Genomic DNA, 19501 nt, shown 5'->3' on the forward strand with positions numbered 1-19501 from the left:
GCAGTCCATGAGGATAATAGGATAGTGTGCCTTCAATGCACAATTAAATTATAATTGTAAATGTGTAAATTAATTGACCAAACAAAAATCACTCTACTTATGTGGTATTAAGGACTAAAAACCCTACATATCTATATATATGAAAAGGAGAGAGAGGGAGGGAGGGAGGGAGAGAGAGAGAGACAGAGAGAGAGAGAGACAGAGAGAAAGAGAGACAGAAAGGTAAAACATAGTAAAATGTTAACCTTTAAGAAATTAGGAATTCTTTACACTATTCTTACAACATTTCTGCAAGTAAAATTAATTGAAAAATAAAAAATTTTACAAGAATAAAAAAGAGAGCTTGGTTTAATAATCAGGAAATTCCAAACAGGAACAAAAAGGTTATACACTATATTTCCAGCCAATAGGTGGTGCCAAAAAGTACCAGTTTCCTTTTAAAAATATTAGAAAGCTAAGTTTCAAAACTCAGGAGCACTGATGCAATCCTGAAGAATTATGCCAATTCACTCATATTGAATTAAATAACTGCATGGTATGTGAGGATAGGGCAGTCAACCCCCAAAACTCAGTCTAACTCTCTCAAAGCCTCCTTTCATCTCAGCCAAGTAAAGAATACTGTGCTTCCCCTGGGAGTTAAGCGGCTCTCCTGTGTGCTGTGGGCTCTCTGTCCAGGTAACTCCCGGGACCTTCTGTGCGGGTTAAAAGGTATGGTTGGCAGGATGCAACCATGGCTATTCCTCTTACTAATGTAAAAACAAGTACTGTGGAGACTGACCTAATTAGCAAATAGGACTTTTTCTAGTTGTATAAGCAACATGTGCCAACTGCAGGAAATAGGTTTCATAAATACATATAACATGACAAGATTTTCAAGTTTGTCTTAGGACATCCGGAACAGGACCAACAATCCTTACACAATTTATTTCAAGTCGCAGAACTGAATGTCCCCCGTAAATGACGTTGGCCCAGTCTTGTTTCGCATTCCTAGAATTCACGGCTAATGCCTATAAGAGGTGACATTTATCAAAACCATTTGCTCAACAATCCTAAACCAGGGTCATTTTAATGAGTAGTTTTAGAGTTTCAAATTCTTAAAATAGTATGTTTCGATTTTAAAATTCCCACAGAGCACAACTTTGGAAATTTGAATTGACTCAACCTAACTATATATGTAACCATAGAGATATATTAATTCAATTATTGTTTTTATCTTAACGTTAAATGGATCACTTGAAATTTTCTCCCAGTTCCTAAACACAACAAAGATAGTGGTTAATGTACATTTGCAACGTAAGTCTTAGGCTAGAAAGGAAAAGGAAAAAAATAGTTAACTAGATGAATCCCTTTATCTATTAAACAGACAAGATTACAACTCCACAAGATAGGAGGACATCAACGAAGCATGAAGGGACTGGAAATTAAGTGGTAGAATTTTTTTCCAAAACTAATTTCAAGTTATTCTTGTTCTTTCTTTCTTTTTCAGTACCAATGACCAAGAAACAGCAGGGGGAAAGCAGGGGGAGGGGGGACCTAATATTTTGCTGAGTAAACTCAATTCTCCTGAAAACATTTGACTGCACTGCTTTTATTTAATCAACAAATCCATGGTCCAAGGAGAAAACAGGGGAAACTAACATATAAAACCACAGTGATTGTTTGAACATTAGGCACCCCAATTTCCCACTTTAATTTTGCATATCCTCACTTCCTCTGCTATTTTTAAGTAAGTCATTCGAGAGCCTCCCTTTCAGTAACCAAGCCAAGAAGCTGCTGAACACCTACCTGCTCGCGTTAAAACGGCCTTTTCTAGAGAAGGGGACTAGACCCAGGTGACTGAGAACAATGGCCCAGCAAGACTGAAGGGCAGAAACTTAAGGGGAAAGAGTAAAGACTGAGTTCTTATTTTTCTAAAGTTTCTTCCTGAGCCTTGTCTCTCTGGAGCACTATGTTGGAGTGATGAGGCTTAGAGTGGGATTTGCTTTGGCTTGAGAGAGCCAGAAGGGGTCAGGCAGAGGCCAGAGGAACAGAAGGCAGATAGATGCTGGCTGCGTGCAGCCGCCTGGGACGCAGGCTTGAAAGCATGAGGACGGAGAGGGGCTGGGCCCTAGGACAGGAGAGCACAAGGGCTCTGCAGCAAAAGCCAAGCCGAGAGAGATACCTTCGGCTGCCTAGGAGTCTGAGCACCACAGGAGGCAGCAAAGTGGGGGATGGATTCTGCCAAAGGGAGGGGAAACCCTTCCTCCAGGGCTCCCCAGTGCCATGGTATCTTTCACCTTTTCCCAAGACACAACAGGTAGATTTCATTTCAGCACAGTAGCTACAAACAGAACAGGTCACACTCAGGGAAGAAGGTGGGTGGGTCTCACTTCCAGGTAGTCTCACCCAGGATTCCAGCAAGAGTAAGTGGTCAGTCAGTCAATAAAACTGACTAAGCACGTGGACCACGCGGAGCAGGTCTAAGCACGGGGAGGGGGTGCGGGGGGAGAACACGACAATGACTTCCCGAGGAAACGGAATGAGCGGCCCTTCCTTCCCGGAGTCTAGTGCCATTACCATTCTTTAGCAGGAAAAGTGAAGACAAGGGTACGTACCAGTTTCCAAAGTAGGCTTGTTGCTCGACCCGTGTTTATATTCCACTGCTACGGGCCCCGGGGCCCTTCATGGACCCCGCCCGCGATAGTAAGGCCACGCCTCTTGTTTATTTAGTGGGAAATGTCAGACTTTGAGGGAATCAATTAAAACGCAAGCTCCCTCCCGAACTCTTGGGAGAGGGAGGAAACTGACCTCAGCGCTCCTCGCGGCCTGAGCACTGCCATATGTGTGGGGTGCGCACTTAGGCCTCTCGCTGGACTGAGCCACCGAGTCTCTGCCTGCGGTGACTTTCTCTGCCAGTCGTTCTGGCCTCGCGATGTGCACAGGTATGGAAAACAAAGGTGGCCCGACTTTAAACTCCGGTTCTCCTAATTGCCAGGCAAGTCGGACTATAACACAAATATCTACAAGCAAGACTTCAGAAATCAGTCTTAAGGACAGTGCATTCAGTTCAAATAGCTTACTTAATCTGAAGTTTCTGTATGTCAATGAAAGCACACACCTCGTAGCTTATTTTCTTCAATATGGTTGTAAAAGGGGGATAGGAAGCAAACAATATTCACCAAGTTTTTGTCTACTGACCAAATGTAAAGACATAGCTGCATACGCTATATAATCTAGATACGCTATATAATGTAACATATTCTAAAGTGCGTTACTGGTATAAGCCTGTACCATATAACATGCCTTATAATGCGACCTAATATTGCAGTTCCCTTCTGAACAAATGTGCATACGTTTCCCGCTCTGTGACACTACAGTCGACATCACCCTCCTTAGCCAGTTTCAATAGGGAGTCTGCATGTTTGTTTTCTGGTACAATAACAGGACTTCCAGCTGTGGGCAGTGAGGCATGTTTATCATGCGCCTTACTGACGAGTTTCCAAGTTCATCAACCCTATTACACACAGCAGTCATGAGCCCAAGCATATTTGTCATTTGGTTTTTAGCAATCAGTAACAATGTAGAGGCCTTAAGATTAGGACTATCGAACAAACTCAGATGCTCTGCCTTGTTTCAAACCTGAATGGAAGACATTTTTAGAGAGAGTTACAGTACGAGCCTACCATAGCACAGGAAGACGTACCAGAAGGTTGACAGTGCATTGTTAAAGTTAGGGAGTGAATAGAGAGAAAAAACAGGGCAGGGCATTTCTTTCTTATACAGGCACGTACGTGAAAGGGCCCGAAATGGAAAGTGCAGGGGGCGCCAGCCAGCCCCGCGTACTCACCCGCGTTGGAGCCAGTCAAATTGTAACGCGCATTCAGCTTTTTGATGATGTTCTCATGGATTTGGTACCACTCGCTCTCTGTGTTACACCTATGAAAACATAAACACCCTGTTAAGCTTTGAGGATAATGAGATCAAGCAATGCCTGTAACAGCACAGCTGCTCTTGTGGGCGTAAGCACCATGATGTGCTTCCTTCAACCTCCTGGGAGCTTCCCAACAAGCAAGTGGCTGTCAGCGTTAGCATGGTCACCCCAAAATGAGCAGGAATCCCTTATCGGATGATGCATGACCAGAGACCTCAGGCCAGAAGCGACCAGGAGGAACAGCTCACAGATGATGAGAGTCCCCCTCCCCCACCCAAGATCTCAGAGGACAGTGCAAACAGGGGAAGACAGCAAAAGCTAAGAGTATGATTCTCTAGATTCGAATCCACATCAACTGAATTACGTTCTTTGGGCACGTTATTTACCCTCTCTGTGCCTTGGTATCTTCATTTGTGAAATGGGGGTAATACCCTAGAACAATTAAATAAGCTTGGGCTTAGGATGATGCCTGACATGTAGTAATGCTCAAGAAATGCTAGTTCTCATCAGCGAGTCTCCACTTGCTGTAACATGACCCGTTTTGGTTCTTACTATAACATGACCAAAATGCAGGATGAATTAAGCTTAACACAATGTGAACCGGTGGGAGGGTGCCAGGGTTTCTGGAAGGGCAATTAAGGTGCCTCCCAGCTTTCCAACTTCGGAGCTAAAGTCATGTCTCTGTCTTCTCACCCTCACGGCCATCTGGGCCTTGTTCTTAAAACTCTCGCCACTCGCTAGCTCACGTTATCTTTGTTTACATGATGTGGTTAACCCAGGAGACCCACCATTCTTGGGGAGTGGATCTAGGACTATTTCATATCTGCGTCACCCTCAGTACTTTGAACGTTGTGGGTGCTTGAAAAGCATCAGCTGCAGGAATGAAGGATGGGTATCCCGGCCTGGTAACTCCTGGTAGCTTGGAAATATTTGGGACTGCAATGCCTGTTTACTGCCACAGCTCCCGTTAGACACAATTAGAGGAAGCTTGGGAGACTGCCCCTCATCTGGACATGTTTGTAATTTCTCTGCTATCTTTCATGCGGCACAAAGGCCGCCTCCCAGGAATCCCGAATTTCGAGATTCTATACACTATCAATCAAACTGACCCAGAGAACCGATTCTTTTCCCTTGTGACCTTGTCCGCGGCTGACCATTCACAATTTGCTTATGTAGTGATTTCATCACCATAAGCTTTTCCAGGATGAACCTGATGGAGTTTATTTCCGAGCCACTGAGCAGCAGGATGCCAACCAGAGCACTGAATTGTGGTGGCTAGAAAATTAAGGTGGATAAAAGCAGCCCACCTGTCCAGCTGTAAGACGCCATGTTACCAGTGAGTGCATCCTGCCTCCCGTTTGTTTATTTTAACCCAGTGGGGAAGGAAGAAAGATGGTTTACTTCCTATTATATATTTAAGAGGCTCCAGAATTCTTGCTTTTAACCTACAAAACTCCAAACAAAATCAAAGCTCCCAAAGCATGTGACTGAATGTCTTCCGAACTCAGATGAGGTATTTATTATTGTTCTATATTCGAGTCCCAGATGGGCCAAGGATTTGGTCACCTTAACAAATAGAAGTTCCTTCCAAATTGTCTCTAATAGACACTTCCCTAAAATGTTTTACTAAATTCACGATTCCTTTTTTTATTTTAAGATTTTACTGGGGAATTGGGAGAAGGGAACAGGACTGGGGCATCGTGAAATGGGAACAGACAAGTTGCTGTCCTTTTGTTCTTCAGTCTAGTTGTGGAGGACATTGCTTCACTGGCCCATGTTGGTACTGTGATCACTGCGCTCTTCCTGGGTGAGGCAGTCGCTCGCCGGCCATTGGATGGCCGCTGATGGCAGCTCATGGCAGTACATGCTGGATGCCGACTGCTCACGCTGGCTGCCAGCCACTCACGGTAGCTTACGGGAGCCCACTACAGCTCCACTGCAGCCTATGCCATCGCCAGCAACTCACGGCAGCCCAGCTCCAGGTCGAGCTGTTGTTCAGCATCTTAGCTATAGAGGGCACAGCATCACTGGCCCCCATGTGGGATCCGAACCAGGGCCCTGCTGCTCAGAGCTGGCGTCCCAAACCAACTCTTAATCAACACGCCACTCAGCTGGCTCCATGGTTCCTTCTTAATCTACAGGGACTGTTTTCACTGGCTAGAATTCCTCCTGTAACAGCTTCAGGATCTGCTAAACCGGCCTTTTTAAGGGATCTCTCTTCCAACAAGAATAACTCCAAACCTTACTTGATGCTTATAAAAAACAGACAATAAGAACCACGAAGAGCAGTACGATTTATTTTTATGAGAGTTAGTGTCTCCCATAGGCAGAGTGGGACTTCATGGGTTTCCTTCAGCTGTCCACATAATCGAGGGCATGCGTGCAACTACAGGCCCCTAAGCCTTCCTGCTGGCAAGATAAACATGGCTCTTGCTACCCTCACCTGGATAGGCCATGCTAAGAAATGATGAAATTGTGCTTGTGAGGAATTTTAGCTTTCCTAAAAAGCAATGCCTCATAACAGCTTCCTTCTCACATCACTATGCAGGGGTGTGAAATCACACCTGGGGGCATGTGACCTGGTTACAGGAGAGCTCAGGTCTGGAGTCAGACGGTCCTGACTTCAAGTCCGGTTCCCACTCTTTTCAGCTGAGTGTCTCTGGGCAAGTTAAGTAGCCTCTCTGTCCCCTTATGTGTAAAACTGAGCCAATCGCATCTGCTTCATGCATTTTATTTTTTATGAAAATAAAGTGACAGGACACATGCCAAGTGTTTAACACAGTTCTTGCACTCAGTAGGCACCCAGTAAATGGTGGCCATTATCAGCAGTATTACTCCAAATACATTGTTTTGTGACCTCCGTTAGAGTTCGGAAAGATTACCATGGATTTAAGCCCAAACCCTGAAGTTCAGGGCTCCCATGTGATAAAAAGCAAGTTTTACTACCCACTGGTTTCACCAGAAGTTTTCAAGTTTAAAATCAAGGTCACAGATTTTATCTCCCTTAACAGAGATCAACAGTTTCCGGTTCTAAACCACAGGCTATAGACAAATCTTTGTCCACTAATTAGAAATGTGTGGCATGAGTCCCAGGGGCCCTGGGAGGAGAAAGAATAAATCTATGAAGTGCTGCAGCAGTGATCCAACCGCAACTGGAAGTACATGTCCCCCGGGCCGTGGGCTGCTCGTGCTACCTCCACACACGAAAAAGCTCCTGGCAGACGATGGATGTGTTACCTCATCAGCCAGGACAGAAAACAAAGCAAGCTCACTCCTGGAGGTGGCGCATGGCAAGGTCTTCAAATCGGGAAAGTAGAACCCACCCCCATCCCCATGGGTCAGCTCTGAGCAAGCCATTGTGTGTCACTCTCGATGCCCAAACCTGTGGGCAGCTGCTCCAGGTGGGGTGATTTGAAACCCGGGCACTCGAAAAACCATTTCCCTTTGGATTGGGAACACAGGAAGTGGTTTTCTTAGCGAAGTGTTAGGAGTTGACATGTGATCCCCCCGCCACAATAAAGATAACACTGACGTCCTAACCCCTAGTACCCCAGAATGTAACCTTGTTTAGAAATAATCAAGTTAAAGCGAGGTCACTGGGGTAGGCCCTAACCCTATAGAGCTATGTCCTTATAAAAGGGGAAATACGGACAAAAGACAGGTACACACATAAGGACAGTGCCGTGCAAGGGTGACGGCAGGGGTGGGGCGATGCACCCACAAGTCACGGATGTCTGCGTCTGCAGGCAGACCTCACAGCCCTCAGACGGAACCTGTCGTGATGTAGGACTCTCAGCCTCCAGAGCCGTGAGGTGCTCGGCTCCTGTACTTGAAGCCTCCTGTTTATGGCGCTCTGTTACGGCAGCCCTAGCAAACTAATACATGAAGCAGGAGGACCATCACCTGAGCCTCCTTTTCCTAATTCTAAGGAGTTTCTATTAAAAACCATTTCCGTCTTCCAAGAACAAACGACCTCTCTGCGGTAAAGACATGTCAGGACGTAAATTCACAGGAGGCCCTCTACACAGGGGATGGTCTCCCCAGCTGAGAAGCTGCCTGCCTCTATTCCTGATCTGATCTTGGTTTCCTGGTTCCCCCAGCTGGCCAGTGGTGGTCTGCCAGCTCGCCTGGAGTGAGTCTGCACATTACTGAGAGCTTGAGGAGTGGCTCAGGACTCAGCCCATCCAGGCTCTTCCACGGCGCACAGTCAGTAGCACGCACCACGCAGGAACCCATGTCCCCCCCATGCCCGCCACGCCCCCACCACCTGCACACTCCTTACATGTACACTTTCAGGACGAGGTCATCTTTCGTCTCTCCGGTCAACAGGTCGGCGATGCTAAGCACTGCGCAGCCAAAGGGTCGCCGGTACTGGACACTACAGGCGTTCTTCTTCTCTCCTGCCCCCATTCGGCCTGGTCCATTAAAAAGCAAACATTGGATTAGAGCATCTTAAACAGATCCACACACACAGCTACAAGGTAGTCCCACACGAAGTGTAACTGGGCGATGGAAAGGACACAGGTTTGGGGCGATTGATAGTGTTGCTTCAGTTCTAACTCTCCTCTCCGACCACCTCGCTGTGTGACCTTGAGCACAGGGTTTAAACTCTGGGCATCAGCTGCCACCAATGAAACATGACGACTGGGGCTGATCCCACGTTTGGGAACCCTCAGCCCAAAGATGCGTGAAGACACACCAGGAGGTTTGCGTCAATAAAGGCAGTAATGGTGCCTCTTTCATTTTTGTACTTTAAAATACTGCCATGTTTAAAAAACTATTTTAAATATTTCACCTTGGAAAGGAAACCATTTGAGATTCCCTTGAGGAATAGCTGCACAGGTGATGGGGTAAGTGTGCCCTTTCCAGGCTCGGGGCTGAGGCTGATTAAAACAGAGCCAATGGCTGAAATCTCCTGGGATGGCGTTCACCATGACAGTTTCCACTTACTGAAATAGTTATGTGAGTATATGTTTCAGTATATTATGGAGATACTGTTTTCATTTGATGACAGAGAGTACACTGGAGCTATGACAAGTTGTTAATATTAAGGAAAAATAATGAAAAAAATGTGCAAATCTGTTTCGAGATGCTTCCCAACATTCTGGAAGTTGTTTCCATCTAAGCGAAATTCTCCTGCAGCACATCTAGGGCCTCTCGCTCTTCACAAACCCAATGTTAAATGGAAAAAAAGGGATGGCAATATCCAATTTCGCTTGGATTTATGAGTAAGGAAGAAAAACTCCCTCTCTAAAATATCATTTTTATGCAAATGCTTACAAAGAGCAGCCTGAAAACCTCTCATTTTGTCAGTTAGAATCAAAACTAGAACATGGTCAAGATAAGCCAGTTGCTGTTTAGAAGCACAAAATGTAAGCATTTCAAATATCATGCTTACATGACCTGATGCTGTAATATATGGCTAAATTTCAATCTATGCTTTAATATAAATTTCATCTGCAAATCAAACACTTCATAATGTCATGGTTGAATTTATCAACAAATCTTTTTTTACTTACAGAACTGATTTAAACAAATTTAAAACTTTGGTCTCTCATTAAACAGAAAAGAAGTAGTTTATCTCTGTTTTAAATATTATTACAGATTATATCAGGATGAAATATATACTCCAATCTTTACCAATATCATGCTTTGAAAAAAAAAGTATTTTTTTTTCTTCCTTAATCATTTCCTTGTAAATGCAAGATGACAAAGTGATTAGAAGATTTCTGAGTGGAGTATTTCAAAGTCATTTAACATCACACAAGAAGTTTATTCAAAAAACAAAACAAAACTCGAAACTGTCAACAAGATTATTCCCAAGGGCTCTTGCAGCTCTAATTTGCTAGGAGTTTGTAGATGGCATGCATATCAGTCCGATTGTTTTCCACCCCCTTTGGCTTCAACTGTAGCCAAGCAAACCCTGTGGGTTCTTGGGGCAACTGCACAGTAAGGGAGCTACAGGAAGGGCTCTCGCAGGACAAGTTGGAGGACTCCCCAGAGAGGTGCCTGTCACTCTCTCTCACTCCCCAACCTCCACACACTGGTCCTCAGGCTCTCAACTTGAAGTTTTCTTTCCTGGCTCTGCGGGCACCACAGCTTCGGATCCCAGACCTCTGGTCCAATTACTGTACTGAAAAGATGGTGTGCTGCCAGCCCTCGTGTTCCCAACTCTAGGGTTAATAACAGTTCCCAGTTCTGGCCAGATTTCTAGAGAAATTCTCTCAGCAGGAAGGAAGGTAGGAGTGGGAAAAGGTACCAACACTTAGCAACCACCTAAAAGCCAAAAGGGAGACGTGGAGGTGGGAAAGACTTAAGCGGGATGGACAGGGGGATATGAAACTATTTCTCTTTCTTTCCTCTACTCTCTCCAATCAAAACCCGGCTTAAATTCCAAGGCACACACTACTGTTCCTGCTCTCCGCAGCCAGCGAGGATCAGCGTGTGCTCTCCTAGTAAAGCAGGTACAAGGGACGTTCTAGAAAAGGTATCTGTCCCCGATAGACAAGAATCCTCTGCGCCTTAATTCTACCTCAGCAGACAAAGTCTAGACCTTTCTTAGAGTTTCTCATCTGCAATCTTATTTCTCCTCTGTCTCAAAATGTCAAGCCAGTAAACATCACCATCAGGCAAACGTTTGCAGTACCCTCAGTGAAGTGTCCATTTGACCAAAGATTGAGGGGAAGGAGAGGTAGGTACCTTCTGATTCAACGTTCATTCTGATAACATAGTGATTAAAAAAATCTTAGCAAAAAATGCACCCACTGATCCCACACCATGGACTTGGAGGCAGCCCTGTGATGGGCAGCACTACGGAGCGGCTGGCCTGGCCACAGGCCGTGGGTTACGGGGCCGCCCGGAGCAGGGCCGGCAGGGCGCCTCGGCCCTCAGCCATGTGCGCGTCCACCACCACAAACCTGTAGGGGCCTTTCAAGAAGTTCTGAAAACTAAAGTGCTTTGCTTTTTCTCCCAACGCTGTAAAACGTTATATTCGAATTTTAGCAATGTTTACATGAATATATCCAAAACCACCCATCTACATTAATGATTGGTATTACAAATTTGAATTAAAAAAAAAAAACCTGAAAGAATTGCCTCACAAACTGCACCCCTGCCACCCTGGGAACAGTGAGTGGCTTTATCTCATAAATTCACAGCAGCATGCATTCCCGCTTTTCCAATGTGTTAAACGGCTCTTGCTAAATTTTTTCCCACATACCATTTGTAAAGAGAAAACTGAAATAAAAGCAAAGACAGTTTACTTTTTTGAAAATTCCTACTATCCCTTCAATGTAAAAATAGTATAAAATGAAAACGGGTTTTCGCAACACATTTTTATGAAAAAAAAAATATATAGAAAATATATGTTGGGACCAAACCATAGGTTTCATAGTCTCAATGCGCCATGCGGTGATCACATGCATAAAACAAAAGACTGAGTATACAAATAACGATCGCCCTGCGGGGTTGCCTGGTGAGACATGACTATCCTGCAGGCGTGGTCCCGGGCAAGCAACAGCACTGCCACGGATGGGGATCAGCGGGCGCCATTCTCAGCATGGGCTGCTGGGCTTCAGTACGGAAACCCCGCCATCCTCCTTTGACCCATGTCCTCTGCCATGAAACGCCTGCTTCTAGAGGCCTTTTAGGTGTAGACACGAGGGGGTGTTGTCTGGCTCTGCTGTGCAAGTTTATCATAGAATTCCAGTGTTTCCTGCAGAACGTGAAGTGTCACCTTACACAGAGGGGGCCAAAAAAACATGTACACATTTTAAGAAAGGAAAACACTGTATTAAAATTGTAATACTCAATGTTACTGATAACAAAAGATGAATACAAGTCATGTGTATACATTTTTTTGGCCCCTCCAGTATACATGTTACTGCAGTCAGATCAAAGTTTGGGAAAACAAGGCTCAACAAAGTCAGAGGCATTCTAACTTTTCCCTGCAGGACTTCCCAGACCCTTTAATAAGCCAATGATATTATACGAGAGAAAAAGCATATATAGTATTCAGTATTTCCAAACCCCTTTATTGTAGTGTCTTCTACAATACAACTGAAGCATCCTGTGCTTTGGAAAATGCAACTGTTGTAAAGTTTTATAAACTTGCAGGAGATCCAGCTTCCAAACATTTAATTCCTGCTGTGAACAGAAGTTAAAATTTAAAAAGACGAATCCAAAATGTTTGAATCCGATATGTGTAGGGAGCCTAATAAGACAAGATGGATCACTACAACCTACCCAAAAACTTACACGGAGAGAACAAAATCTATTTATGTGAGTTCGGGGTGGCCGAGGCCAACTCGGCATTTCTGCGTTTCTCAGATTCAGACCTAGATCTGACTTCTCTGTTCCATGCGGCGACCACAGCACAACAACACAGGGACCTCCCCACCCCACTTCGCCCTGTGGCGCTCCTGTCACCCCAACATGTGTCATACCTACCGATTCGGATAATGTGCACGGTGACATAGATGTCCCTCCTTAGCTCGCTGCTGCCCAGGTCCTGCCAAAAAATACAGTACAGTTATTCTAAAACTCCTAATTTACGGGGAGCATGTAAAGGGCACAGCACATTATTGTCACAAATAACAGGAGACAATGACCAACACAGACGATCTTAATGGAATTTTATAGCAGAAGCATAGGGTTCAAGTCCTGTTCTAATTATACCACTACGATCGACCTCACTGTCCGTCTACTGATGTCAAATTATGTTTCCAGGGAAAGCCCATTCTTATTTCAACCTCTCACTCATTCTACAAACATGTGTCAAGTGCATACTGAATAGCCGAGGTCACGCTGAGCCCTGTCACCACCGTGACCACCGCGCTTTGGCAATAGTGTAACGGGCTCTAATATACTCGTGCACGTGAGGAACACAGGAGTGGCTGTGAATGTGGGAGTCAGAATTCTGGACACTACTATACTTTGTGCATTAGTGACAAAGCTGAAGCAAATTCACTATGTTCTCTCACAATAATCTATTTCTCCTAAATGACATGAAGTGCAGTTGGAAGGCTCCGCCTCCTGGCTGAACCACGATCCACTTACCACAAAGAGAGAGCAGTGTCGTTCTGGCTTATCTGGGGCTTTGGGAAGCCCGTTTCTATTCAGCCTCAGGAAAAATCTCTCACTGCAACAGGAAAAAAAGTTTAACACTTTGAGAATCACTGAATATTTCAGGACTTATCACTTTTCTTGTTGCTCTTCATCCCGCGTTAAGCTCAAAACTTATTAGGAAATTCACGTGACATCAAAAGTGCTTATACAAAATGGAAGCGCACCCAAGACAACCAACATTTGTTTCACATCTGATAAAACTGGGAAAACAGAAAACACAAAGGTATATGCAAACAAAAAATTAACTTTTAAAAGAATAGGTTTCCATATCAGTGATATTATGGTCATTATTTTAAAAACAGAAACAAATGCACTAAAAGAGAAAACACGACCTGAAGAGTTACATGTGCTTCCATCTAAGATGTTTGTTCACGTCTGTGTCAAATTATTTAATTAACATCATACAAGGACGCTGCTCTGAGTGGTAACCATTCATCAGAAGGCTTAGTAGCTGATGCTCTCATGAGTCTATAATCCAAAACACAGACAGAGGGCCCAAGAAATAAGGCCCGAATTTCTTTTGTTCCACAAAGGAGCAGAAAACCTTAAACTCCCCACAGAGCTTGTGTTGGAAAATACAGTGCCATCTACATTTAATGCAAACACAAAATGATCAGACACTAATTCCAGTCAATATAAATATTGGGTTGTCGGAAAAGTCATGATGTATTTTTTCTATGTTTTCCGTTGCAATACTTATGGACACCATTTCAATCCAAGGGAATGTGTTACACGATTTGCTTATGTGCAAGAAAATAAAAAATATCAGCCCACGAAAAATAATCCAGCAGCCACCATGAGCTTCTGAATTTCAATATCCTGATGGCTGCCTCAGGCAGAAAACACGCAGCCAACATACACAGAATATGGGTTAGCACAGGGCGTGGCCTCAGTCAGTGCAGCCCAGCCCCAGGAGACAAGCAAGGAAAGGGAGTGTGGAGCGCGAGCGAAAGGCTCAGGGCCGACCCAGTCACTGGGTCCTTGCCTGAAATAACGGCTCTGTTATCCAAAATCTCCCTTCTCCCATACAGGAGGAGAAATGAAAACCGCAGTCAGATCTCTAAGGAAGCATATGGATTTGAGTTTATGGCTCTTTCATTCTCCTTTATGATCTAAATCTAGATAGATATATTTAGGAGATTCAACTACACGACTCACCTCATCCTTCTCTTACGTCTCCTCCCGACCTCTCATGTGAGAAAAGGCAACCAACACACATTTCTATGGGGTCTTTTCCACATCTATTACCTATGTTCTTTTGTTCATTTGTTTGTTTTTTCCCACAGTGGTGGCCATTGAGGTATAAAGAAAGAGATCATAAATTGCTGCAAGAATTCTCCAATGAAGCTCAATTTCCCATATGATACGATTCAGAAGCAGGAGCTGGAAATGACAGATGCCACTGAGGGTGCAAAGTTAAATTAATCTTATCCAATTGTCGTTTACTAGAGTTCAAGGAAAAGGGACATAAACTCTCTTCACAGGAGAAGAAAATTTCCCATTATTTCAAATGTAAGCTATGCTAAAAGGAAATGTGCAAAAACTCATCTTGCAATAAGTGAATTACAATTTAAATAATCATATTATCTGGTACTATTGGGTTGTCAGAAAAGTCATGACGTATTTTTTCTGTTTTTCGTTGCAAAAATGCGTCATGACTTTTCCAACAACCCAATACAATTTTGGGGGTATTCACCATTTGATGGGCACTCTGCTAAGGACTATTCATGGATTAACTCATTTTATCTTCACTGTACCCTTATAAAGTCAGTACTATGCCCATTTTATAGATGGGGAAACTGAGAAATAGTGACTAGTCTTGCCCAAGATCACAGAGCTGGTGTATGGCGGAGCAGGGATTTTATCCCATATGTTAATTCAAAACCCTCACACTTCATCTGCATGCGATAAGGTAACTTCTTTCTCTGCTCTACAGAAATATTGAGCAAATATTTCCAGCATATTGAGATAGAGAAGTCATTCCTCTGCCTGGGACACACATTGGCCCAGTTGAGCCTGGTCCCAAGGGTTTAGGGTAACTGTCCCCACGCCCTTCCTGGGCTAACAGGAATGAAGAAATGGGAATTTTGATTGAGCAGGTTTCAAAGCAGTCCCTGGCTTGAAATTGCTTCTTGGTAGTTTCTTCAATGAAACATACATAGAAAAATGACTTGGGAAATAAATTATTTTACGAAACAAATGCAGAACAAACTCCAAAAATATTTAAGAAGGTGATTTCTGAGCTTGTCAAAAATCCTGAGATTTAAGACCAGCGTTTGGTTGTGCTTCTTAGCCATCAGTCACCTACTGATATATAATGTGTACTGATTCTATTTTAGCCCCAAACGCCATTTTCCCCAATCATGTATCAGGGACAGCATGCTCCCCTCTGTATTTTTTTGAGATGCTTCTCCTTACCCCTACTGAAACATTTGAAACAAATTTCAGATTCTCCTGTGACATGCCAGTCTAAAATGATGAATACCAGCAAGATAATTTGCAAAAGTCAACAGGGCACTCTAGCTTAACTTCTACACTGATATAAAATACTATCATTCCATATTCATCAATATCCTGGTACAACAATGTTTCCTAACGTATTCTGTTTCAGAAAGACATCCCCGTGGCTCTGTCACCACTTTCATTTCACTAGTCTAAACACATTTCTGATTATGCAAGTATTAGACTAGATCCTGTTTCAGAAAGAATATCAATATGCACTAAGCCAATAACTTGGCGCTTAGCTTATTAAACATGCCTTTAGGGGGAGATAAAAACAGGCTGGAGACGGGTACTGTGGAAAAATTAGTCATGTGGAGTATTTTCTAAACCAGGCTTCTTTTAAAGGCAAAAAGAAAACTTTTGTGGCCAATTTTTAAAAATCCTTTTTATTCATTTGGTGACAAGCTGTTATACAAACTCAATCTCTCTTCGTATTTGGCGATACAGCAACTGCAATCGACAAATGGTAAGAGGAAAGAAAAAGCCTGTGGCAATGCATTTCAGCATTACACATGCCCACCCCCTTTCTCCCTCACATTTGGAGAACACCAGAATGGATGCCTTTGAGGCTGGCGGGGAAACAGAGCACGTCAGGGACGTCTTCTTCTGGCACATCTTCGAAAATTCTCTCCAACTTGTGTGTCCACACACAGAGGTATTTTTTACTCTCTATCAGGAAACAAAACTAGCTTCTGTGAATTTCAGAAGTGTCGTATTATAAAACGTGCACACCTCCATAACATCGTTAACACTTTTTTTCCCTAAAGAGATTTGTGTCATTCTTTCTATGACACTGTGAGCAACCAGAATCCAGGCCCGTGGCTACGAACCTTTACATCCCCAGCTGCTGGCCAGTGACAGGGAGCTTCCATCATGTTTCATAAGACTGAACAAATGCAAGCTTTTGGGATAAAATACAACAAAATATAAACAACTGGGGAACTGTAACTCCCTCCCAACTTTCTCTTTCTTCCTCATAATGTTCTTTACTTTATGTTAGGGAAACTAAAAAATTCTCCAAAGAGACATTTCAATTAATGGGGCCTCACCACCAGACCTGAGATCCACCTAATTAACTTCATGGCACCTACAGATTCTCAAGTGTGCATTTGACCCTGTCCCCCTGCACATTTTATATCCTTGTATGTTAAACATATAGTAATAAAGAAATCTACAGTGACGTAATATGTTTTCAAGTGAGAATACTGACGCCTTCTTCTTGGTCTAAGAATGAATAAGCAAATAAAACACTTCTAGAAACACCAAGAAATGAGACTTCATATTATCACCAGCAGGGAAAAATCATCTGACTTCCCCCTTCACTGCCAGGTTCTCCCACAGGAAATTCCACGCCCGGAGAAATTTAGTGTCTACCTGAATTGCGTATGTGAGCCATTCTAAATCATTATGTTATAAATCAACAAATTATTTCCATAGGAATAAAGAATAACAAACCACAGTTACTTATTATTTATAGCCCACCTCCTTTTATCAAGGATTTGAGGAAACCAAGATAATGAAATAAGAGCATAAATAACCTCCCCAGCATTGTCCCAGGGGAAACAGTCCAAGTAAACACATGCCCTGTGCTGGGCACTGCGACATACGCTTTCCATGAGTTTTCCACTAAGTTCTCACAACCACCCTACGAAGCAGGAACCACTGTCATCCCATTTTCCCATGTGAGAAAGCTGGGGCTTGTCCGTATCAGGCACGCTGGCCAACTGCCTGGTCAGTCAACCGTGGGGCCAGGAGATTAACACCTAGAGTCTGACCCTGGAGTCTCAGCTCTTCACCAAATGCTCCACTGTCTGGGGAAGATCAGAGAACATAGGGCATCGGACCAAGAGCAAGACATGGACCAAGGTTCTTAGTGTGACTATTTTCAATAAAATAACAATAAAAAAAAACCAAAAATGCATGAAGTCAAAAGAAAGAAATAAAGCCACAAACATAGCTGTAACCTCCTGCTCAGCAGCACCACCGACATTCTGATGTGTCAAAATGGCCTCTGATCGTGAAGAGCATATTTCAAGAGCAGAGTTTGGTGGAAAAGTTCTTACAAGTGACGTATATAATGCGGAAGGCACAGTAGGGATTTGCAGCCCCTAATGGCTCCCCTTCTGCTCCTCAGCAGGATGGGATGCTCCCACCTGTCCTCCTGTCATAACCTTTCAGGGGCAGTCTCCCTTCCGGAGGGAAGGCCCTACCTAGCATCTCGGAGGTCTTCAAGTCAGATGTGAGCGGGTCCTCCCACCTTCTGAGTAATCACATCATGTGAGTCTCCCATTGGGTGGCCCTAGTACAACTGGTCGCCTTCAGAGAGCAAGGCCCCTGAAGTTAGGAATGGCCAATGCAAGAGAGAGTTTTATGCTTCCCTGTGTGGGCTCCTGCTAATCACTCTATAGTTTGCCTCTCCTAAGAAGAAAAACTGCCTAGTGAAGGGATACAACATGCACTTTAGCCAAAAATATAGGACTGGGTAATATCATCTTGGGTTGCAGCACATGATGTGGGAGATCAGAAGTCTGATCAATTACAAAGAATAATTCTAGACTCATGGTGAACATTCAAACCACTGAAATAAATCTACGGGCTCCAAAGTAACAGCAAGCAAAGAGAGAGAACATTTAGATGCTCATCTTCTGGCAAACCAATTGGAAAAATAATTGAACTGTCCAGTTCCATTAGGCTCATACTTTATAAAACAGCTTTGCCCCCGAAATACTCCATACAGCATCTTTGAAACACCAAAGCCACTTGTCTTGAATTTAACTGTGTAAAGATGACAATGAACACCTATTCTACAGCAAGCAGGGGGGAAGGGAGATGCACCTGGAGCCAAGGACAGATGGGGAGCAGGCAGAGGGAACGGGAACAGTGAGAAAGGGTTAGAGGACGGGTCTGCTGTGCAGGCGCTGGAGCCTTGACTCAAAGGCAGCAAGACCAACTAGAAGGTGATCTAAGCACGTCTCCTGCATTTTCTCAAATGCGTTCTGACTAATAGCGCCAGGTGCTGGCAACAATCTGTGTGGGGAATGGTGACTACGTTCTTTCCTAGAAAGAGGATGAAGGACAGCTCAGAACGGGCACGCTCAGGCGGCATTATAATGTAGGACCCCGGCGGCTGGCGCTGCTGCGGTCCAGGCAAGGGACTCTGGGGAAACAGGAGGGGGTGTGCTGGCTGCCCTGGGGTGGCCCCTGCACCGAGGGCGCTGTGCTCACTGCGGCAGAGAAAGAGCATGAAAGGAAAGCTCAGTGGAAACAGACGGGAGCCCTGGCCTTCTCATCCAGGGCTCCTGGGCTGGGCGCACACAACGCTCTCCAGGCAGCTGCATAAAGCCCAGGCGCCACCCTGGAGACCCTGATTTACAGTCAGGATGGACCTAAAGCCCCTCTGTGTTCAAGGACTGCTGCTCTGGCCTAAAGGCCCAGGCCCTAACAAGCTCGAGTGGTGACTGTCTTTTATGACTGTCACATACACCAGAAAACCGGCAACAAATACATGATATCCTGTCTTCTCCCAACCATGTGACTCATACAAGTAACAGGGCTTCTCCTTCACAATAAATGAAAGCAGCCCCTCAAGCAAACCTTCCTAGCAAAGGCTATTCATGGGCTTTATCATCTTAAAACTAAACTAAGTAGGGTCATAAGCTCTTCTGACTGAAGAGAAATGGGAAAGGGGTGAACCTGACACCAGGTAGTGGTTTACCTGAAAACAGGCAGACTCTGACTTGTCTCTTTACTATGAATGCCCAAGCCCAGGTTCCCTTTACAAATACCTGAGTTGCGGGACTAAGTAACCAACTCATGCGATGGCTCTGCTGGGACAGCAAAGGTCTTGGATGATACAGGGAAGATCATTGTACAGTTAACTCTACTGCCAATTTGGAACATCAGACTGGTTCTTTCTTACTACTCAGCATGATTTAAAACCGCTTCACCTTATTTTTTGTTTCA

General features: G+C 44.2%; 1 protein-coding gene across 1 annotated transcript in view; it reads right to left on the reverse strand.

Annotated features, from left to right (window-relative positions):
• Positions 1 to 19501, reverse strand: part of DOCK4 (dedicator of cytokinesis 4) — a 392534-nt gene that overhangs the window by 171209 nt on the left and 201824 nt on the right. The window contains 4 exon segments of the mRNA XM_019653023.1: positions 3827 to 3915; positions 8193 to 8325; positions 12359 to 12419; positions 12968 to 13049. Coding sequence (XP_019508568.1) covers positions 3827 to 3915; positions 8193 to 8325; positions 12359 to 12419; positions 12968 to 13049 — 365 coding nt within the window.

This window comes from Hipposideros armiger, unplaced genomic scaffold, assembly GCF_001890085.2.
Source record: "Hipposideros armiger isolate ML-2016 unplaced genomic scaffold, ASM189008v1 scaffold_192, whole genome shotgun sequence".
NCBI lineage: Eukaryota > Metazoa > Chordata > Mammalia > Chiroptera > Hipposideridae > Hipposideros > Hipposideros armiger.